The following is a 21,978-nucleotide window of genomic DNA, read 5'->3' as shown; positions in this document are numbered from 1 at the left end:
ATTCATCACACAAATATGTATTGTAACTTCATTTCAACCAAAAGCCTCATGCTTTGATTGCAATCTGAAAGCGTTTGCTAAAATCATGTAAGCAACTACAAATACCGGTTGCAGAGTAGTGGATTTCCCACTTTAGTTTGTTGCCGTGAGGTTTCATATAGAGCTTGTAACTGATCTATAACCATGAGTTAGGTTGCATCGAATATTTTCTATTTGTCAACAATAAATTGGTGTCCAGTGACATTTGCTGGAATACCAAACAAGTAAAGGGCAGAACGTAGAATAAACGCCTTTTTTAGACTCTTCAATTACCATACACTCGTACTAGACAGTAGTGTTTGCCCTGATTCCCTTTGTAACTATCCATATTCAAAAGTTAAGTCTTTGTTAGTACTCCCTCAACAAAAGGCAAAAACATTCAGGATATAAGTATACATACCATAACAGTGTTCGTATAAAATCAGCGGATAAATACCAAAAAATAAACTGTCTAGTTGTTCAAAACTAGGAGATGAAATCAATGTATACCCTCAATTAGTTTAAACCCTATGGATTCAAAGCAATCAGTTGCCAAATATTAGATGACTGAGTAGACTAGGATTGCAGTAATCAAACAGTAGTGTGTTTTGATGAAAACACTAAAGTTACGAATGTCAAAATCAGATGATGATTGTGTGTAGGCAAAAGCAGTACATTTTAGGGCTGCAATACCTGGTCGACATAGTGTATGTGTGGTCCATTTACATACCATCAAAAAAGACGTAATATTGTAAACAGTCAAAACAAACATCGCCGAAAGATAAAAATAAAGTCTCCCTTTTGGTGTTTTGAGAAAGATACGCGCATATACACCCGATAGCCGAGGCTGTAAAAAACACAATAGCCGAATTTCTTGGAAACGCGGTTTTTTTGTTTGTAAATTTCCAAACTTTTACAAGATCAATCATTTAGTACAAAAGGATAGTTAGTGAGAAGATTTCAAGAGTTTCGTACCGGGATAATAAATCAGACAATTCATAGCCTCTTTTTTTTGGTTGGTGAAAAAAACATTGATAGCAAAACATCGAAGATATAGCAATATTAAAAGAGTCCTTTTATACTCCATGACTTGTGTAAATGGCGTATCAGCACATATAAAAACACAGTAGGAAGGATCGAGCCAACCCTTGTTTAAGTTATAAACAAGAACACGATGATACGCTGATACTTGAGAGATTCTACTCTTCAGAAAGCAAGGTATGCATGGATAAGTTGATTGGGCAAACACGTCGTGCTACAGCTATTATGTGAGTTTAAAGGCAAAGACCAGGGTCAATGCTCCTTTTTGAAAATCCACTGAATACTAATATGAACAGCATGATATCGACCTGAACTATAAAAAGACAAGATGGGTTTTCAAGCTATTAAATACTAGGTATTTCTCTTGTAGACTTACGAGAAATGAAAACTAAATACATTAAAAAAGGAAATCAAGATTATTTATTTTTTTTGGAACCTCTTTGCTAGTGAAACAAAAGGACTAGTAACGTTCATCTTTCTTACTCTTAGGATGTAATAAAGACCAGCCATTGCACAAACATTAAATCCAATGTAGACACAGTAGAAACCAACATTTCTCCATCTATGGCTATACGACATTCCAACACTCTTCAAATATTCATCTCCTACTCTGTATAGACAGACGGCACAATCAGAGGTTGCATTTGGATTATTAACGTAACCATTGTTCGTTTTGAAGTAGTTTGCTAAATAATCGCCACACGTTGATCCACTTGGAGGTTGTAAGTAATTGTATTCTTGTTTGGAGCATTCGACTACACGTTCGTGTAGTCCAAGAGACAAAAAGTTATCCATGAAATACGTGAAAGGTGAAAGCCTCCACATAAACTTCCAGAACCCAGGCATTAGTTTTGGTGTTTGAACAACACCACAGAAAGAAATAATAAAATTCAAAGCTAAACCGGTAAGAACATTGGCAGATGGCAAATCAGGGGATGAATAAACAATTGCAAGCCCTAATGAAACGTAATACAGTTGGAAGAAGATACAATAAGTGAACCACCACATACCACATCTAGCAGCTGAATTATCCAATTGAATCGGGAAGTACCAGCAAATGAAGTAAATCGTAGAAAATATAATGGAGAATGGAATTTCTGTCAAGTATTGGCATATCATTAACAAGGACCAGTGGAAAGTATTAGATTTGGATTCTCTAACCTCATACAATTCTCGAGACGCAATGGCCTTCTCCTGGATTTGGTTGATTAATGGGGCAGCAACAACAACAGCAAGAAAACAGGCAAACATGACATTTTGCATACCCACTACACTATGCTTACTGTTCCAGAATGAAAATCCAGCTAGCAAACCACCGACTAAAAACAACATAAACTTTGCCATGATATAAGGTAAACTTCTGTAAAATTGCAAAAATGTTCTCCTAAAAACTTCACGAAACTGGACAATATATGGAGCAGCAAACTTTGAGGTAAGTTCGGAGTTGTCAGATGCAGGCAACTTCGATGTTTCAGCAATAAGGTTGGCAATTTCTTGAGTGACAGCAGCACACTGTTCAGATTGAAGCCATTTTTCATTCCAATCTTCGGTAGCAGAGATGGAACCGGCACCGATTGCTTCTAGGATATACTCTGCAGGGTTTTCGGTTGGCGAACATTTTCTTGCTCCTTGCTGTTCAAAATAGTTCAACAGAGTTTCTGAATTTTTACCAATATCACCAAAGTAAACAGTCTGACCACCTCTCCTCAAAAGTAACAACTTGTCGAACTCTTCAAACAATGTTGCCGACGGCTGGTGGATAGTACACAAAATAGCTTGACCGGCACGTGCCAAATCCTTTAAAACTTGGACAATAGCCCATGAAGACTGGGAATCTAGACCAGACGTAGGTTCATCCAAAAATAACAATAATGATGGTTTTGCGACGAGCTCGGTAGCAATAGATAGTTTCTTTCTCTGTTCAACATTCAAACCATAACCAGATTCGCCTGTAATGGAATCTGAATATTCCTCCATGTTTAGAATCTTTATAACTTCATCAACGTACTCAATTTTTTCTTTGTCTGGTACAGTGTGTGGTCTTCTTAATCTTGCACTGAAAATCAAAGATTCTCTAACAGTCAATTCTGCAATATGAAGGTCCTGCTGTTGAACATAACCAGTTCTCCTTTCAAAGGAGGAATCAATCGGTTTTCCATTAATAAGCATGTCCCCACTTACGACACCAACATCCACACGCCTAGATAGAACATTCAACAAAGTAGTCTTACCAGCACCGGATTCACCCATCAATGCAGTTAATGTACCTGGCAAAACGTACCCTTGCACATTGTCTAGCAACTTTCTATCTTCGCCGTCATAAGGAACAACATAGTCAACATTCTGCCACATGAAAATATCACTGGATCCTAACTTCTGATTTTCAAGGTTTGTGGTCGACCTTCTAGACTCTGAAATTTCGTCATTTATTTCATCTTCGGACTTCTCTTTTATACCAGCATTACTTTCGGGATCAACAGTGTTATCAGTGACACCAATAGCTTCCAAAAGTGAGGTAGGAATGTTTGCACCATGAATAAATAGTAGTTTGTCAGATGAGGCGACAATCGGATTATAGTTTTCGACTAAAATAGCATTAATCGAAAGGTAACCAAAAATGAACGCAAACATTATACCAAAGTTTCTCCACATATGGCCCCACGTATACTGAAATGCTAATTTCAAATAAATCATACCATCGACATCATTTCTGCCATTATATAGTTCCTTGGAAGGAGCAGCACCAACAAACCCACAGACCTGATTTATAAGAGGATTGATGCTGCTATAGGATGGGCCAGACGGAATTAACTGAGTCTCTGAGCAAGGCATAACCCTTCCCCTAAATTCAGATAGGATCATTGATTCAAATGCATATAGAACCGGGTTACAATATGAGAACCATTTGAACCACCACCACATAGAAGGCCTTTGAATCATATATGATGAGTACACAATCATTGACATCATAGTTATACCATTAATACCATTAGCGGCAGATAGATCTGGCATTAGAGAAGCGAGCAATGTAAATAATGAAACAACAGCCTGCACAATCAAATTGACAAATAAGTAATAAATAAAAAAAGAGCCAGCTTCTCTCTTCAGGTTTGATAAGAAGTAAATAATCAAAGAAAAACATGTGATTGCTAGGCATCGGACTGGAAAGGATACCAACTGTTTAGCAATTAATTCTGCAGAAGGACGGTACATAGTGTAGCAGAATTGCTTATTCAAAATTGGTTTATCCATAAACAAATCTGCAGTTTCAGCGAGGGACATAATTGCAAAATAAAGGCATGAGAAGAAAAGAACACCACCTCTCGAAAAAGCACCGATTGTTTCTTCCGTTGTATTGTAATAGAGGGAACCAATAATCAACGACTGAATAACAGCAGCAAAAACTAATGTCAAAGTATAGGCTTTATTATTAACAAGATTGTGAAACCTCCTCTCACAACACAACTTTAATTGCTCGACGAAGTTGATGATGTATGGAGATTTTGAAGATGTCCATTTCTGTTTTTCAGCAACTGCCACATCTTTGAAATTTTGGTGAGTTTCACTTCCATTTGCATATTGAAGTTTTGAATCCACAGTACGAACCAAATCAGCATATTCAGGGGAATTTTTCCAGTACTGTTCGAATTCATCAGCGGTTTGTGGAATTTCTGATTGCTTGAATCCAGCTCTGATATTTCTGGCTAGAGGATCAGTCACTGCGGTCAAAAACTCCGGTGTAGTCTGTCTCGAAGGTTTCTCGTAACCCATTCTGTAAAAAAAGTCAACGGCTTGATCAATAGGACCAAAATAAACTTGACGACCAAGATACAGAACAGTAACATAATCGAAAAGTTTGTATATATTCTCAGACGCTTGATAAATGGTAACAACAGAAGTTGTTTCAGTGATGTTTGTCGATGTTCTTAATGATTCTGCAAATTCTAGGGCGGTCGATGCATCCAAACCTCTTGTAGCGTTATCAAAACAGAAAACAGTACCTTTTGTTACCATGGCTTCTGCAATGGAAACCCTTTTTCTTTGACCACCTGAAATACCTCTGACAAAATCATTACCAACCAACGTTTTTTCAACGTGTTTCAAACCAAACAAAGTGAGATATAGGTCCTTGATAGTATTGATGTATTCTTTCCTTGATACATTATTGATCCTAATATTTGGCGTCTTACACCCAATTGCAAATTGCATGGTTTCCTCGACAGTTAGGTAAGGAAAATGAACGTCCAATTCGGGATTGTAAATCAACTGGTTCTTATGGTCTTTGAACATCACGTCAGATGGAATTCCTCCATAAGATATTTCACCTTCGTAACCTATATAAGTTTTAGTTTCTCCTGATAAAACTTTCAAAAGTGAAGAGCAACCAGCACCAGGTCTTCCTAATACTAAAGTCATTGTACCAGGCAGTAAGTAACCAGTGGCATCCTTAACAATTTTTCTCGTCTTTGGCAATTTCTTGAAATCAAAAGCATTCCTTCTGGCCTCTATCCTGTTTCTTATAAAAGCGTATGGTGGAAAAAATACATCGGTGACATCTTTAACAACGGAAGCAGAGGTGTTTTTACCTGTGATTGTTAGATCTTTGAAAACAACTTCACAATTTTTCGTTTTGATACCGTTCTCCTCATTCTTGTGTGCCATGAATTTAAGAATTGCCTTTAAATCAAAATCATTCTCGTCGATTTTGAAAGATTTCATGTCTGCAGCAGTCATATGGGATAAAGTTCTAGATAATGTTGAAAGACGCTGAAGGACTTGGTTGTCATTGGTACCAATTGCTTCATTAAAATGAGATTCCCTGGTAATTGCCCTGTGGATGTTTATCACTTCGTCGTTAAAATCTTCATTTTGGTTTTGGTAACCAGGATGGAAAGAATTGATTCCGTCACTAGCATTAGAAGAATTGTGTTGCATTTTCTCGCATGCAGAAGGGACATCACGTTTTCCAACACTGGAATCACTGACAGATGACATGGTCGACTAACCAAAGAAGATTATTCTAACAATTGAAACGTTTGGTTAGTGTAGGTTAAAAGAATTGCTTAAAACAAAGGGTGCCAAGTGGCAAAACGTATAATTTTAAAGGGATCAGAGAGAAGTTTTTTTTTTTGCTTGAAACGACTGAACCCTGCTGCTTTTGTGGAGATAACATTGATTTCCGGTTTTCAGACAAAGTCATCGGTCATTATTAGTAAGAAAAAATAAAGCAAACTGAAGCATAGTAAGCGAATCGGACTTAAAAACTGCCATCGTGCTAAAGTCCGGCAAACCCGAGAATTCTGCTTCCGGTGTTAGTCCCAATATGGAAAGTGTACAGATATCCTCGGCCGAAGTTACAGCATTCATACGAGTAGCTTAATCGCTTGGCCTTTATTTACCTATTAGAAAAGCAGTCTATTCTTTATGCATGGATATCCAGGTATAATTAGTGAATTAAGAATATCATTATCTACCGTAGTGGTTAAGTCTATATTAAAAGGAATGTAGACCTGGCTCTAGAGGAAATAGATTTGCACGTAGGCCGAAAGACCGTTTATCCAATAACTTTTCCTTCCAACTACCTTGCTTGGTGAAGACCGCCAAAAAAACCAATGCAGTTGGAGCTTCTTTTGTTTATATGATAACATATGACTTCTATTGCATGTTCAAATAAAGTCTTTTCAACTATCAAACATTGTAACGATCATAAATTGAGGAATTATTGCATTTCAAATTTGGGACAGGTATCTAATTAGGCAAAAAAAAAGTTTGAAATTGTCTTCAGATAGAAAATAAAAGATTATATGTATAGTTTATTCTATCTACATTGAATAAATAAGACATTTGTTTTTTGTAAAGATTTTTTGTATTCCTTTTTTTGCAAGAAAACTAACTCAAAAATGAATAAACTATTTTACGTTTACAAGTAACTCCAGTTAAATTGGATATCACAACTCTTAACCAAAAAAAAATAGCCTCATCAGTACTAGCTACTTTACAAAACCAGAAAGGGGGTAAAAACTTTTTGCCTTAAGGATTAGATGCATTAAAAGCTGGATGAAAAAAGTCTTTTTTTTTTGCAATCATTACACCTATTGATAAAACCCCTATATAACGCTTAAAAATCAATCACTGTTAAGTAAATTTACGTGAGAAAAAATAAAGAAAAAGAAGGTATCGTTATATGCCGAGAAAGATAACAGATGTCTAATAAATTAAAAAATAAACTGGTAAGACTTTTTTGTATTATAGAAAAACTGAAAAAGTAAACCCTGTTAGTAAGAAGTTAATGATCTCCATATTTCATCACCTAATCCAATCAGATATGATTAGCAAGATGAGTATTATCACGCATATTTTAAGTTTCGAATTGTTGAAGCTTAAACTATATAGCTCAGAGAGCAATGATTTTACTCTAGTACTTAAAACCTTTTCCTCCATATCTTTTCAAATTTATTCAAACTCAACTGAAAAAAACACCAGAGTACACAGAAAAATAATGATTTTAAAAATATTGTACTTACAAGAATTTGACAAAACTAACAAAATTTTTTTCTTTAAGATTTTTGATACTACTTGAATATTGTGTTTTGCCTGTGTAGAAATAAATTCAGATCTTATTATAAGGCAATAAAAATATTACAACTATAGTCGAAAATATCAACGAGCAGCTTAAAATTTTATAACTGGGCGTGTGGCGTAGTTGGTAGCGCGTTCGCCTTGCAAGCGAAAGGTCATCGGTTCGACTCCGGTCTCGTCCACTAAACATGTTTTTTTTTTTTTGAGGATGGTTGTTATTGTGAAAGTGGCGGAGTTTAATTTCTAGAAAGAAAGATCTATTTGGTTATACGAAGGTTCTCTTTAATCGCAGTGTTGTCTGAAATGTCGGAAGAATATACTGGATTGGGAATTGAATTTCCTATCTAAACTTCGCCTTATTAGATAATGGTAGAGAACTTCAAACGCAACTTAGGACTTTGTAGCATTTTTTTGAGTTATTTTAACCTAGAAGAAGTTATTATTAGGCAGCATGATTCTACTGTAAGAATTAATTTCGGTTTTCTTCTTCGTAGCTATATATACATACATTTGTTTAACTAAAATTTGAAAAGAATTGTTTGCTTTTGCGCTATCTTTATGATCACGTGTAATTGATAGTACTTCTATAATATTGCGGGTTTAGTAACCATCACAAAACCAACCCTAACGGACTATTTCTGGCCAGTATACCGTCAACATTTCGTCCAATAAACCAAGGATTAGGCTCAATTTCTAAGAAATCAGTCACGAATTTGTTCCGAAATCTTTCACTTCACAAAAAGACAACGAGATAGGTATATAACGAGTGCTAAACAGATAGGGGTCCGCATAAAAGAGTAATCTTTTACTATTGGAAGATCTTCCGCACACAATTATTCTACCATGGTTCAATGAACCTGGTAGAATAAGCAGGAGAAAGTCAAACAATCAATGTTCAACCTATAGTTACGATGAAAAAGATATATACGCCTCTAAAACACATTAAACTTGTTCAGTCTAGATCTGATACTGAATGCGATAAAAGGTTCAAAAAGAAAGTAATTATAAAGATTGTACTTTTATATGTGAACTTTTAGTGCCGTGCCAGTATTGAATTAGCAGCAAAAGAAAACGGCCCAAAGTAATCAAGTGTGATGATAGGCAGATCCAAGGCAATTATCATATGGCAATTAAAGTTTATAATTATGGATATAGCTTCTACAACCAATTGATCCTTTTTCCAAAAACATCATTTCTTACCCTTCTTAACTAGCTTTTTCTTAACATGTTTTTTCATTTTATTTTGACGCTTTTCCCTTGCTTCCTCCTTAGCCTTTTGCTTGCGGGCTTTTTTTTCATCTTTATCTTCAAACTTTTTGAGCTTTAATTCCTTTTTTGCAGATTTGCTTTCCTCATTCTCATCATCTGTGGAATCAACATCACTGTATTCATCTTGTTCTTCTTCATCATCGCTTGCAGAGTCACGACTAGAGTCTTGAATCTTGCTGATTTTGGTATTCCCAACTAAATCAACTAAAGTATCTATATCCCCATTTGCAAACTTATTGAAGTCTCTCTCATCTATATTGTGAAGACTTGAGACCAAGTGTAGACTCCTAAATACCTCATCTTGAAATTCATCTTCTTCAGTTGATTTAAGATGTAGAGAATTGAGGTATTCTTCCAATATTGTTTTCGTTTCAGGATTATTTTTTTCTTCGTGGTCAAAATCTTTGAAAAGAACGTCATGAGGCGAAATCACAAATTTAAAAATATCACGTTCTGCATAAACATTGATCTTCTTAATTCTGTTAAAAAAATCATTCACGTTTTTTATGTCCATTCTTAAAAAGTCCATGGCCATCGGATGGTCTGGTTCCACTGATTGCGAAACATCAAAGACATATAATTTGTTGTTGTGTACAATGGTGTTGTATTCACTTAGATCTGCATGGACTAGCCTACAATTCTGGTATAAAACTCTCATGAGAATTAACATTTCATGATAGTAATGTATAACATCAGTTAAATCAGTAAAATCGTAATCCCTTAGTTTTGGAGATGGCTCACCTTTTCCACGTGTCAAATATTCCATAACTAGAATATTCTCACGTAAATCCATTGGTTCAGGTGAATTTATCAGCGGTTCTGCATGTAGTCTTTTCAAGTTTCTATATTCTTTTTCAGCCCAATTCTTAACCATTTGTCTTGGGTTTTTAGACTGTTTTTCACCAAAACGGTGTTCACCCACCACGTATCTGGTTCTATCTTTAAAAACAAGAATCGAGGTCTTATAGATTTTGACGGCATATTCAAGGCCAGTTGATTCGTTTTCAGAATAATAAATATTTGCTTCTTTCCCTGTAGACACACACCCATTAATTTTCGTTATTAAGCCAGTATTGAAAATCTTTCCCAAAAACCGCAACGTCCTTGGATCCAACACTTGGTCAACAGTGGCCCTTAAGGCTTTGTCTCTTGTAATTCTGTGATTGTGATAAGGCTCTAAGTTGATTTTATCTGCAAATTTATCAAAAATTTCCGTCTTCTCCCTGGCCTGAGATATATGCGTGCTAGAGACTGGACTGAAGTCATCTTCGTCTGAGGAATAATCAGAAAAAGACATTGTAGATGTTTCAATAGGCAACAACTAAGTGGTGAGTGTATTCAAACGATAAAAATTATACTTATTCGGCCTGGAATTAAAGCTGACAAGTTTTAACAAAAGAATTGATCAAAAAATAATTTTTTCCTGAAATTTTTTATATATTATGTATAACGTATACGAGGCTACACACTAAATTGAAAGGAACGAGCAACAACACGGCGGGACTAGAGCAATTTGTCTAAAACGTCCACGGGACGAGCAAACCAGCCATGTACACGTCTCTGGACCCTCCTACGAAGACGAAGATAGTAAGAAAGCACTAGAGACACAAAGTAACCTCTGATCAATTCTGAGATAAGTATTGTAATCACAGACACTCCAATTTCATATTGCTCACTAGCACTTTGTAATTTAGTTTCCTTTGAAACCCTTTTCACCAAATGAGAGACATAAACAGAAGTGGAATTCTGAATGCTGGCTGCTCCTTGGTTTTCCTCCTTGATCCAAAGGTTAGCCAAGTACAGCATGAAAAGATTTCCGGAAAGAAAATCGGCAACATAACAAATGGTAAATACAGCTATGCATTTAAGGGCAGGCAAACTTGCATCATTGTTTAAGTTTGATGAAGGTAATTTGATGATGTAGATATATGTACTTACTGTTAAAATGAATAGAGCCGTGTTTGTTAGATAGTAGGTCCATTGTATACCATCGACCGGGTGCGCTGTGAATATTGACAGGAGACCATACAAACCAGAAGCCTTGTTGACTGCATTGAAGAGCAGCACTAGTTGGACAACAGCATGGAGGGGGACTCCAAACGAGGTTCTAGGAAGAAAACGAAGTAGATGCATGGATGCTTTGGCGAAAGGGAAGGCGTTATTTATGGAGGATGTATTTCTTATGAACAAGGGGAAAAAAGGTAGAAAAAAAGATCAACGAATATAAAACTGGCAGGAAAACTCCTGCTAACAAAGTTGTCATTGCAATTTCTTTTGGGTTTGGTTTGCATACAGCTAAAAACATGTTCAAGTCCCTTGTGAAGCATCTAAAGACACCACAGAGACCTACACGTTTGTGTATACTGGATTTCTCGGACCCAGCTACCTTCCCCCGTATCCAAACCACATCGGATTCATCTTTAGGTGGTTATTCCACGGCATATTTCGACCCGTACAGACCGGCAACGGAATCCCCATTAGTCGCAAGATTTCATGGGTTACTAAATCCGACTCTACCTAAAGGTAATCCCAAAGTTTTACAATCTGGTTGGGCCATGTTCAAAACGAAGAACAGAATAAAAGATCCAAAGGCACAATTCAAGCCGTTCTATATATTCAAGAGTCAAGCCAATTTCTGGTGGGATTGGTCACCCTTTCAAGTTTTGCATTTGCGTGTTCTAAATTTGACGCCTAATAGGAAGTTTATGGTCAATGTTCAAACCGATACAATGTCAAGAACCGATTTGTATCAGCATAGGCTTTTTACTAGACCAGGAGACAACGAAACTCCAGTCTGGGAAAATATATTTATTGATTTGTCCGAGTTTGTCTTAACCAATAGAGGTAGTGTCCAAATCCAATATGAAGCTGAGTTTGAAAAAGACAGAATCAAATCAGTCGGTTTATCACTGGCCGATGGTCAACATGGTCCCTTCGATTTGTTGGTAGATAAAATTGAGGTTTTATCAGGATATGATTATTACCAAGAAATGAAACAAGCACGTAACTCCAACATACCACTGTTGAATGTGAAAGATGAAGAAACTGTACCTCAACTTTGCGAATCTAACGAGAATAAAAATAGTGACTGAACGTGCTGATAGTAATCGTAAATTCTGGCTATGGCGTCTTTTATCATTTCTTTAAGGCGGGTCATAAATATATACATTATATAAATTTACTGTACATAACGGGATACACTAATAAATTCTAGAATCAGTTTGAAAATCTTCCTAAGGGTACTTTACTTATGGTGTCGGCTCAATGCTTTTGTTTTTTCACATCCTTTTTATCGTCCAGCTCTTCTTTTCTATGTGTAACATAAACCTGTGATAACGAATGTTGTCTACTTAAGGAATTTATGTCAACAGGATAAAAGCTTGCCTGTACTGGCAACGGCTGGAGAGGGTCATAAATTGAAGGATTTCTTGTCCTTCCTGAGGATGTGGAAACAGAATATCTAATATCTCTCTGGAAAGGAGTCTCAGAACCTTGAGGAATACTCCCTGGTGGAGGCGGATTAGTATTCCCAGAAATTGTGCTTGTGTTAACATTTGGAGTAGTACTAGCGTTTACATTGGCATTGACATTTGTATTTGAATTACCTAGTCCGCTGGTAGAAGTTGATGGTCTTTTTAGAGCAGTAAAATAAGGGTTCGATGAAACGGATGCAGTAGAAGAATTTCGATTAGCTAAGGTCGAATAACTTCCATTTCTTATGTGAGAAACAGGACCAGCTGGAACAGGATTAGGAATGTTAGAAACATTTTGCATACCTTGTACCTGGACGGGTCCCTGGTACTGATATGCTAAGTTTTTAAAGGTCATATCTCTATAGGCACTTCTTTGTAGCGTCTTTGAGCGAACATTATCAAGAACACCTTGGTTCTTACAAGAGTCTCTAATCGCATCCAATGTCGTAACAAAATCGTAGTTAATATGAGCTAGTTCTTCTCTGTAAATATCATTGACTTTTTGGATCTCTTCCATTTTTATAGCCATTTCATTAAATTTGATTTGCAGAGTGTGGTTCCAAGCTTGCAGATCCTTTATATGATTAAACAAAGAATTTCTATCGTGTTCCAACTGACTAATTTGAGCTTGGAAAAGTATTGTACTGCGATCCTCAGAAAACTCGTATTGTCCAGGTATAGAGCTTCTTTGATTATTTTGATCAAATGACAATCTATTAAAATGTTGATTTTGTTGATTTTGTTGCTGCTGTTGCTGCTGTTGCTGCTGCTGCTGCAACAAAAGCTGCTGAATATGATGATAGTTTTCAGGAGTAGACGAACCAGCAATATGCGAATTTGTCACCGCAATGTTAGTCGCACCATTATGGAGTGTAGTGGAATAGGGTACAGGCGGTATATCATAAACTAATTTAGATTCTTTGTCAGGGGTATTTTTGAAGGATCTCCTTTTAATGCTATTCAAGCCCTCAACATTTCCCTTTCGAAACACTCCAGAGTTATGTTTAAACTCCCATATCTGTCCATGGTTGTTATCTAAGTTGCGACTAGAATTACCCGCATCCTTGTCACCTGTAGGTTTTTCATCCTTGTTATCCTTTTCGGCATTAACAGATCCAATGTTTGGATTAGTGTTACTAGTGTTTTCGTTACCATTATCTTTCATGTTGGGGTTATCAGCTGCATTAGACTCATTAGACTCATTAGGTCCACTCGACTTTTTAACAGTATTGGCATTACTCGAGTTATTAGAATCATTAGTGTTGTTGGAATTATTATGATCATTGACATTGCTGGAATTGTTATTATTGTGATGACTGTTACTATTATCAACTTTGTGGAAGCCATACATGTTCAATTGTCTAATGAATGATGCCACGTTAGCATGTTTGAAATACTTGGAAAGATTCTTAGTAAACTCTTCACATGGTCTCACAAAGAAATTAGTCTGGTTTTCATGCCACCATATTAACTCGTCCATTTCAGGCTCCTCAAGCATGGCATAGAGCTTGTGGATAAAAGATGGGGATGACGTTTGTTTGACTGTCTTGACAGATTCGGATGATGCACTAGGTGTAACTGTGGACGGAGCGGGCATGACGGCCATGATCTACTGTGTGTAACACTCTATTCCGGGAACGTTTAGAGAACAAAGACAGGAAAGAAAAAAGGCAGTATTAAAGAGAAGGAAAATCAAAAAAAGAAAAAAAATTCGATGCACAAATTCTTATTTTCAATCTCAACAATCAATTCTGGGAAGATCAACATCTTCAATTTTTACCGGACGATAAAGGATCTAAGTAGGAGTTTATATTACGTAACTCATTTTGTCTTCAAACAGATCCACCAGAACCCCCTTGTCCTACAATTCCCGCAAGCTCAAGCAACGCACGACCCTCCTTGTAATCATTGAGCCCCTGTCGACGCTCTGCTTCTTTCTCCTCCCACTCCAAACGACGCTTTTGTTCACTGAAAGTTTCATTGTCTCCGAGTCCAAGAACCTCGACCTCTCGTATTTTGAACCACCAGTCCCCATATATAGATGGCGCTCCAGAGGTAGAGCCAAACATACTATCAGATACATCCTCAACCCTCCAATTACCCACTTCGAGAGAATTGTCGATAGTCAAAGATATGCCCCTTAACCTAAAGGTAATCTTGCCTCCATGTTTGGATTTCAGTGGGGGTGGGCTGCCTACCCCAAGTCCTAAACCAATGTTACTGAAATAAAAGCACGCCTCCTTAGATTTTAATGTCATCTGTCTCGGAGACAGCTGCACTACAGTCAAGTCGTCACAGAAATTCTTAGTATTTGAGACTCGCCAGGGAGCATTGAGTATTATTGCCATTTGGAACCTTTTCCCTACAACTGGTTCTGCCTCCACCACTGGATGGAATCGAGGGAAATACTTATAAAACAACCCTTTTCCCTTATCAGCAATTTTCCCGGTAATCAATAAAACTGTCTCTGCGTTGTAATTACTTGTATGGGTCAATATCGAATTGATTGAAAATCCGTCCCTTGAACCTTGGTACAAGGCTTTTGATTTCAGCATCTTTTCAATATTTGTCACTGTTGAGAGTTGTGCAAGCAGGGGGATGCTTAAATTCTTTCCGTCCGTATGCAACGATGGATCATCCGGCAGCAACAATTTGCCAAACAGATTGGTTAGTGGGATCAAAAGATTAGGCGTAAAGTCTACAACGTTATTTTCAAATTTCTGTAGCGTTAATCCTTCACTGTATATAGTGTGAACCAACGAACTGATCTGGTGTTTGTAATCAATATCAAATGCGTTATCAATATATCTCATTACCGACATAGACAAACATGCTTTGATTAATTCCTCCAATGTGTGTCTATCCATGATTCCCGCCTCCACTTGATCAAACGATTGAACAATGGGCAGTAATTCCCATTTTATAACACCATCCTGTACAATCACTTCAACTTCTTCATTTTTGGTATCATCAGCTTGTTCGATTTCCATACTTTGTTTCTCAGCTTGGCACTTGTTCTCACCTTTAACATGAGCAGCCAAAATGAAAACCAATTTAGTAAAGTAGTTCCCATCTAGTCCTAGTTTCCTAAAACCACCATTCAGCAAGAACGTCAAGATCACTATTTCTCCTAAAGTAAAATAATTATAATCTTCTTGATTTAAATCACGAAGGCATGGCCATTTAGAGAGGCTTTTGTAAAGTTTCCAGATATTATCATCATTTACACCAGTCTTGTCTTTTAGATGTTCTAAAGAGACAGTTTCATCCAGTCCTCTCACTTCTCCAAATATTCCCCTAGATATAGTTAAAAGGTCAACACTTGGCGTCCTCTCCTTGGCTAAACGACGAAAGGTCTGGTGCAATTTTTCTCTTGTAACCGTGAGAGTTTGAAACTTATCTTCTGTACTTGGACTGTTACCCATGTTCCGATTCTTCTTAGATCGATGATTGCTTGGAAGGTGAAAAAGCCTGCACTTTAACTAACCTGTGGGGCAGAGTTTAAAATTCCAATTTTAGCCCAGAAATTATTCTGCGAGGCTCGTGAGCTCCCTGCTCAGAAGGATATATGGCATTACCCTTATAGGTTTCTTCACCTGAACATACCAATGGGTTTATCATTTTGGATCACTATTACATGCTTTTAGTATTGGTACATAATATTTAGAACTTCTATATATGCTTGAGACACTGGAAGGGTAAACCACAAGCTTAATGTTTTTTCTCCTTCTTTGTCTTCTTTCTTTCCTGTTGTAATAATGCTGAACCACCAACGAAGGCATGATTATCAAGCATTTCAGAAAAACGTTCATCAATTTCCAACTTCTCATTGCCATGGTTTGCAAGACGTTCTTCAAGCTCTCGCTCTTGTTCACGTTGTCGTTTGTTCTTGTGTTTGTTCTTTTTATTCTTGAGTTTCTCAAGCTTTTCCACATCTTTCATATTAAAATGGTCCAATTCGGCTGCCTCGGAACCAATGTGATCCATAACAAGTTCGTTGGCTTCTTTGTTCTCATCGGTGTCTTCATTGTTCCTTCTACTTTTCTTTTGTTGACTCTGCTTCTTTAATTCCTTGATTTTTTGTTTACGTGCCTTCCGCCTCTCCTTCTCTTTGGCTCTTAGTTTTTCAATTGCACTCAACTCTTCTTCTTTTTTAGCCTTTTCTGTTATCGAGGCACCTGGTGTAAATGTGATTTCCATGTCAACATCATCTTCTCCCTCATCATCTTCACCATTCTCAGAATCTGACTTCTTGGAACTTAAATTTCCAACCAGTTGTTTATATTTGTTGATACTGGAATCTTCCACTTGTTCATCTTCACTATCACTTGCAAGATAATTTTTCAAATCTAAGTCATCCAGTTCGCCTTGTTTAAAGGATTTAGTTAGTATTTGAACTCTCTCAATAGGTGTTTCATCCCATGTCAATTTTGGTTTACTATTTCTCAACGAGTCTGTAGAAAACTCAATTGGTTGATAATTAGTAGTTAGCTTAGTACATGAATCTCTAATATCTGTGTCATCAAATTCCATTTCATTTGGGACGTATCTGAGATCAAAAAAATTACCACTGCTCTCAAACTCTGTTCCATCACATGCCTTGTATATCTCAATAGCACTTGCAGTTGTATTGAATTCAACAATGGCATAGTAATATCTCAACCGTTGCAATTGGTATTTCCTTAGTGCAGTGGAATCAAAACTTTCTTCACCATTATTTTCTTCAATCAATTTTTTACTAGCTTTTGCAACATCGAGGTCATCGTCGTCACTATCACCATCATCATCATCACTTTCGTTATCTTCCTTCAATGGCTTGAAAATTTCCTTTGGAGGTCCATTAATTTCTTCATCTGCTAGCCTCTCTTTACCATATTGGGACTTGTATATTGTAACAGATTGAATGGCACCATCTTTTGGAAGGAAAGAGTTGAAGGTTGCAAACAAATCGCTGGATTTCAAGTGGTCCCAATCCAAGTTGACAACAGCAATCCTATTGGTCGGTTCCTGTTCTGGGATTTTTTCCTTTTCATCTTCAGATTCGACAGAAGCTTCTACTTCTTCATCCTCCTCGTCCGATTCTTCATCTGATGTAGTATCTAAATCTGAATCATTGCCAATTAAACCCCTGGCAATTGCCAAAGGATCTTCATCTAATTGAGTGGCTCCACTTTCCTCCTCATCACCATCATCATCATCCTCCTTTCTGCTTCCAATTTCTTCTTCGGAGTTTTGATCATCTGAGTCAGATGAAGGTTCAGATATGTCATTAGCTGACTTTCCACTATCATCAGCACTATTTTCACTTTCTACACTTTCATCGTCATCACCATCTACTTGGTCATTATAATATTTATCTAAATTATCCACAATGTCATTATTTTCCTTTATTTTCCTACCATATTTGTCAACCTTTGCTCTGGACTTTAAAAGAGTGAAGTCTTTTTTTAGGTCTTTCTTGTTAAATCTATCATCTAGCTGCACCTTCAGATCCTTCTTCCTCACCGTTCTAAACCTAGGATCTGAGAAAACTTTACTAAATCTTGGGTCGTCCTGTCCACGAGACATTTTTTTGATGCTAAAGATGTAATAAGTTGCTAGTCTGATAATCTGTTCCAGGTGCAAGATGAAATAAATTAGTAAAAAGTATAAAATTTTTTTTGCTTTTTTTTGGAGCTCGAACTTTTCAAAAGGATTCGGGTTTCGTGGAATCAACAAGTGTTCCTTTTTGTTTTGCCTGGTTTACTTACGTGTTGCTCGTTATTATTTGAACCTATTTCTTCAGAAGCTGCCAATTGTAATACGCAATTACACCAACCAAACCATAATGGCTATCCGTACACTATCTTTTCTTTGGGCAATTTTTGTGTTGGCACCACTAGCACATGCCCTTCACTTTTATGTCAACACTGATGAAACCAAGTGCTTCTTCGAAGAATTACCTAAAGATACTATTGCGGTTGGTAAATTTGCAGTTTACGAATTCAATGATCAATTTAATGACTATGTTGAAAACAACGGTAATTTAAAGGTTGAAATCACTGTTGACGAAACCTTTGACAACAACCACAGGGTTGTTTCTCAAAAGAATTCTCCAATTGGCCAATTTACCTTCACGTCTCTTGATTCTGGTGAACACAAATTCTGTATTACTCCTAGACATACTAATTGGTCTAAAAAGGCTAAACACAGGGTTTTCTTTGATTTGATTGTTGGTGATGCAAAACCTCTTGTTGATTCCAAGAGGGACAATGACGTTTCGTACTTGACCTTACAAACTAACGAATTAATCAAAAAACTACAACAAATTAAGAGAGAACAGTCTTTACTCAGATTGAGGGAGGCTGCTTTCAGGGATATATCAGAATCAGTAAACTCTTCAACTACCAAATGGACCATTATTCAAATCATCGTACTAGTTGCAACTGGTTTGTGGCAACTCTCGTATTTGAAAAATTTCTTCGTCAAGCAGAAAGTTGTCTGATTGAGAAAAAAAAGGGTATACCTCCTTTATACTGTATTTATCTTCCCTCTCTTGTTTTATCTATCTAGGTAGGATTATAATCAACACCACCACTTTATATGTCACTAAGCAGCGAAGAATATAGTAGATATGGGCGCCAAATGCAAGTCCCGGTTTTTCAGGGATTACAGGGGCAAATTAAATTAAAAACATCAAAAGTTTTGGTTGTTGGTTGTGGTGGGCTTGGGTCTTCTGCATTATTATACTTGGCTGCATCTGGATTAGGAACAATAGGGCTATTAGATCATGACAGGGTGGAAGTGTCTAACTTACATCGTCAGATTATCCATGACACATCAACCGTCGGGATGTATAAAACAGAGTCTGCTGCAAGGAAAATGAACCTACTCAATCCACACTTGAACATAAATTTGCATACTGAATGCCTGAGCAGCTTGAATTCATTACGAATATTCAAAGATTACAACTTAGTCTTAGATTGCACTGACAATCCAATTACAAAGTATCTTATTTCCGATACTTGTGTGGTCTTAAATATTCCTTTGGTAAACGCATCGTCTGTTAAAACTGATGGTCAACTAATGGTTCTAAACTTTCAAGATGGTCCCTGCTATAGGTGTATTAACCCGGTTCCAACAAAACCAGAAAACATAGCAACGTGTTCAGATAACGGTGTTATAGGCCCATGCGTTGGTCTAGTTGGAACGATGATGTCGATTGAAACGATAAAAATTTTGACAGGCTTTTATAATAGTTCAAATCCCTATAAACCTATCATGATGATGTATTCGGGTTACATGGATAATAATGGCCAAATGTTAAAAAGTTTTAAAATGAGAGGTAAAAAGAAAGACTGTGTTTGTAATACAATGAATAGGGCTTATATTCAAAACTTCAACTATTCTTTGTTTTGCGGGGACATTCAATATGATGTCCTTGAAGACCAGTACAGACTATCATTTTCAGATTTATCAGCTTTAGACTCATACACTATTTTAGATGTCAGGCCAACGGAACAATTTGAAATTGCAAATTTTAAAGACTACGTTAACTTACCACTTATTAATATCCCCTATACATCTCTGATTAGAAAAGATCTAGACACTCTGAAAGCTGAACTGCCGAATCATAAGATTATATGTGTGTGTAAAAGGGGTAATGATTCACGATTATCTGCTAAATACCTACGCGACATTGGAATAGATGCGTTTGATCTAGTAGGCGGATTGGATGAATATGCCAAGCACAACAAATTCAATGTCTATTGGTGAATTACTACACTGTATAACCTATAAATAATTTACATTCCTATTTTACTATTGTTTAGTTTCATCATAATACATTGCTATACTAACAGCTCTTCGAGAACAACCAGACCATTATCATACAACACAGCTACAGAATTATCAAGCGAAGACACACATAAAGGACATAGCATAATGTCATCAACTATCCTAATATTTCTCGTTTTAGCAATTGATACCTGTTTAAATGGATCCTTTTTTACAATATCACCCAATCTACCAACCTCATAGTTCAAATCCAGCCAGAATTTGGACGGGTTATGAGCCGACCTATTCATCTTCATTAAACGAATGCTCGATGATGTATACTTACGTTCATAAGTCGTATGCACATTGAAAAAGTTGAAAAGTCTTACTGAACCATTGGAATGTCCAGTAAACACCATAAGACCATTTTCTTGTATCTTCCCAGATGTTTTCTGCACGGCTATACATGATATATCTTTATCATTATCAAGCCTATACCTCCACATACTACTTGGATTGGATATGGTACTCACACGAATGTAATTAGGATGCTCAACGGATAGGACAGTTTTTAAGTTACTAAGCTGGTCAGTGTTTCTGTCAAACATTAGATCTTTATTGGTGATTCCGATTTCATAAAGTGCAATATTGTTAAGAATCGAACTTCGGAAATTAGGTAATGGTAACTTCATGAAATAGCTACTAAAATCAGAGGATGAGAAAGTGACTGACAAGTTCCTGGCATCTGCCATAACAGGTAGAAAACATTTGATATTTGTAATTCCACACGTCTTGGTAGGGATCAAATAATCAAGTTTTTGTGTAGAAACTCTAAACTGAGCAATATAACCACGGTTTGTACCAGCAATAACTGTATCTGTACTTGAGAATGTGCAACATGTCAGTAGCAATAAAGGATTATCAAGTTTTAAAATTACTGGACCACTTGACACTCGATGAAACGAGGTTGGACCAGTGACTGTATCCTGTGTAATTTTCCATATTTCGATAGTGCCGTTAGATAAAGTCAAACCTAATAAAGCAATACTGTCTGAAGAGATTGTTGAAAATTGAAATTCCTTTACTACAGAATCAAGTAAGATTGTTTTAGTTAATTCAAATTTACCATTATCAAATTCAAGAATTCGAATACAGGAAGAGCTCGTTGAGAATTCACTCAGTTCGGTATCTTCTTCAACAACGGATAAAAACAAGTATTTTTTGTCATTGAATTTGAGGGGGCACCACATTGAATGAACAGGTAGACCACCTGAATTGAAAACTAACCCCGTTCTCATGACTGATTCGTGAGTTGGGAATTCAACAGCATTTGTTGAATTTAATCTGGTCTCCTCAGTATCATTTATTTGGAACTCAACAACACGATTTAACTTGAGATAATTGTTAAATTCAATTTGGTTAAGGTCACTTAACTGCAAATCCGGCAAGCTATTAAACTTTTCGCAATCAAACAATCCATGTAAGTTTTCATTGACAGCTTTTTCAAGCTGGAGGTCAGCCGCCGGAGGCGTCATAAAGCCTATTTCGGCGTTTTGATCTTGAAATTGTTTATACTGTCTAATGGATGTTTGGTTCAAACCATTGTTTTGAGTATAAGTGATCTCACCACTCAAGCTGGATAAGAAATGATTATCTCCATATTCTAAGCTAAATTCTTCCCAAGTGGGTTCAACCCAACTAGTTTTGGTTTTATTTTTGTTCAGTTTTGACATTATTGCGTGTATATTAAAGTGATACATTCAAACTAAAAAAAAAGGCATCACAGTGTTTTGTGCAAATGAACGAGAGATTCATGTTTAATGCGACCTTACAAAATTTGAGA

The 21,978-nt window shown here is 36.7% G+C and overlaps 10 protein-coding genes and 1 non-coding gene across 11 annotated transcripts, besides 1 other annotated feature; 4 read left to right on the top strand and 7 right to left on the bottom strand.

Moving 5' to 3' along the window:
* Nucleotides 1–903: part of a sequence feature (similar rDNA-proximal regions on chromosomes 1L, 1R, 2R and 3R) that runs on past the window's edge.
* A 576-nt stretch (nucleotides 904–1,479) lies between these two features.
* Nucleotides 1,480–6,054, bottom strand: C5L36_0C11740 (uncharacterized protein; the record flags this gene model as incomplete). Its single annotated transcript, XM_029466885.1, has 1 exon — nucleotides 1,480–6,054. The coding sequence occupies one exon, from the start codon at nucleotides 6,052–6,054 to the stop codon at nucleotides 1,480–1,482; it is 4,575 nt and encodes a 1,524-aa protein (XP_029322745.1).
* A 1,693-nt stretch (nucleotides 6,055–7,747) lies between these two features.
* Nucleotides 7,748–7,820, top strand: C5L36_0Ctrna8A. The gene has a single exon. It is a non-coding gene; the product is annotated as a tRNA-Ala (tRNA).
* Nucleotides 7,821–8,827: 1,007 nt separating this feature from the next.
* C5L36_0C11730 (uncharacterized protein) lies at nucleotides 8,828–10,204 on the bottom strand (the record flags this gene model as incomplete). The annotated part of the gene is made up of 1 exon (XM_029466884.1): nucleotides 8,828–10,204. The coding sequence occupies one exon, from the start codon at nucleotides 10,202–10,204 to the stop codon at nucleotides 8,828–8,830; it is 1,377 nt and encodes a 458-aa protein (XP_029322744.1).
* A 206-nt stretch (nucleotides 10,205–10,410) lies between these two features.
* On the bottom strand, nucleotides 10,411–11,040 carry C5L36_0C11720 (uncharacterized protein; the record flags this gene model as incomplete). The annotated part of the gene is made up of 1 exon (XM_029466883.1): nucleotides 10,411–11,040. One exon carries the CDS (start codon nucleotides 11,038–11,040, stop codon nucleotides 10,411–10,413), a length of 630 nt encoding a protein of 209 aa, XP_029322743.1.
* Nucleotides 11,041–11,210: 170 nt separating this feature from the next.
* On the top strand, nucleotides 11,211–11,999 carry C5L36_0C11710 (uncharacterized protein; the record flags this gene model as incomplete). The annotated part of the gene is made up of 1 exon (XM_029466882.1): nucleotides 11,211–11,999. One exon carries the CDS (start codon nucleotides 11,211–11,213, stop codon nucleotides 11,997–11,999), a length of 789 nt encoding a protein of 262 aa, XP_029322742.1.
* A 169-nt stretch (nucleotides 12,000–12,168) lies between these two features.
* C5L36_0C11700 (uncharacterized protein) lies at nucleotides 12,169–13,986 on the bottom strand (the record flags this gene model as incomplete). Its single annotated transcript, XM_029466881.1, has 1 exon — nucleotides 12,169–13,986. One exon carries the CDS (start codon nucleotides 13,984–13,986, stop codon nucleotides 12,169–12,171), a length of 1,818 nt encoding a protein of 605 aa, XP_029322741.1.
* Nucleotides 13,987–14,212: 226 nt separating this feature from the next.
* On the bottom strand, nucleotides 14,213–15,805 carry C5L36_0C11690 (uncharacterized protein; the record flags this gene model as incomplete). The annotated part of the gene is made up of 1 exon (XM_029466880.1): nucleotides 14,213–15,805. One exon carries the CDS (start codon nucleotides 15,803–15,805, stop codon nucleotides 14,213–14,215), a length of 1,593 nt encoding a protein of 530 aa, XP_029322740.1.
* Nucleotides 15,806–16,091: 286 nt separating this feature from the next.
* C5L36_0C11680 (uncharacterized protein) lies at nucleotides 16,092–17,948 on the bottom strand (the record flags this gene model as incomplete). Its single annotated transcript, XM_029466879.1, has 1 exon — nucleotides 16,092–17,948. The coding sequence occupies one exon, from the start codon at nucleotides 17,946–17,948 to the stop codon at nucleotides 16,092–16,094; it is 1,857 nt and encodes a 618-aa protein (XP_029322739.1).
* A 259-nt stretch (nucleotides 17,949–18,207) lies between these two features.
* C5L36_0C11670 (uncharacterized protein) lies at nucleotides 18,208–18,864 on the top strand (the record flags this gene model as incomplete). Its single annotated transcript, XM_029466878.1, has 1 exon — nucleotides 18,208–18,864. One exon carries the CDS (start codon nucleotides 18,208–18,210, stop codon nucleotides 18,862–18,864), a length of 657 nt encoding a protein of 218 aa, XP_029322738.1.
* Nucleotides 18,865–18,962: 98 nt separating this feature from the next.
* Nucleotides 18,963–20,135, top strand: C5L36_0C11660 (uncharacterized protein; the record flags this gene model as incomplete). Its single annotated transcript, XM_029466877.1, has 1 exon — nucleotides 18,963–20,135. The coding sequence occupies one exon, from the start codon at nucleotides 18,963–18,965 to the stop codon at nucleotides 20,133–20,135; it is 1,173 nt and encodes a 390-aa protein (XP_029322737.1).
* A 74-nt stretch (nucleotides 20,136–20,209) lies between these two features.
* On the bottom strand, nucleotides 20,210–21,895 carry C5L36_0C11650 (uncharacterized protein; the record flags this gene model as incomplete). Its single annotated transcript, XM_029466876.1, has 1 exon — nucleotides 20,210–21,895. One exon carries the CDS (start codon nucleotides 21,893–21,895, stop codon nucleotides 20,210–20,212), a length of 1,686 nt encoding a protein of 561 aa, XP_029322736.1.
* Nucleotides 21,896–21,978: the final 83 nt, after the last annotated feature.

Source organism: Pichia kudriavzevii, chromosome 3 (assembly GCF_003054445.1).
Source record: "Pichia kudriavzevii chromosome 3, complete sequence".
NCBI classification, from domain to species: Eukaryota; Fungi; Ascomycota; class Pichiomycetes; order Pichiales; family Pichiaceae; genus Pichia; species Pichia kudriavzevii.
Note: the sequence above shows the minus strand (reverse complement) of the source record. Positions and strands in the feature narration are given on the sequence as shown.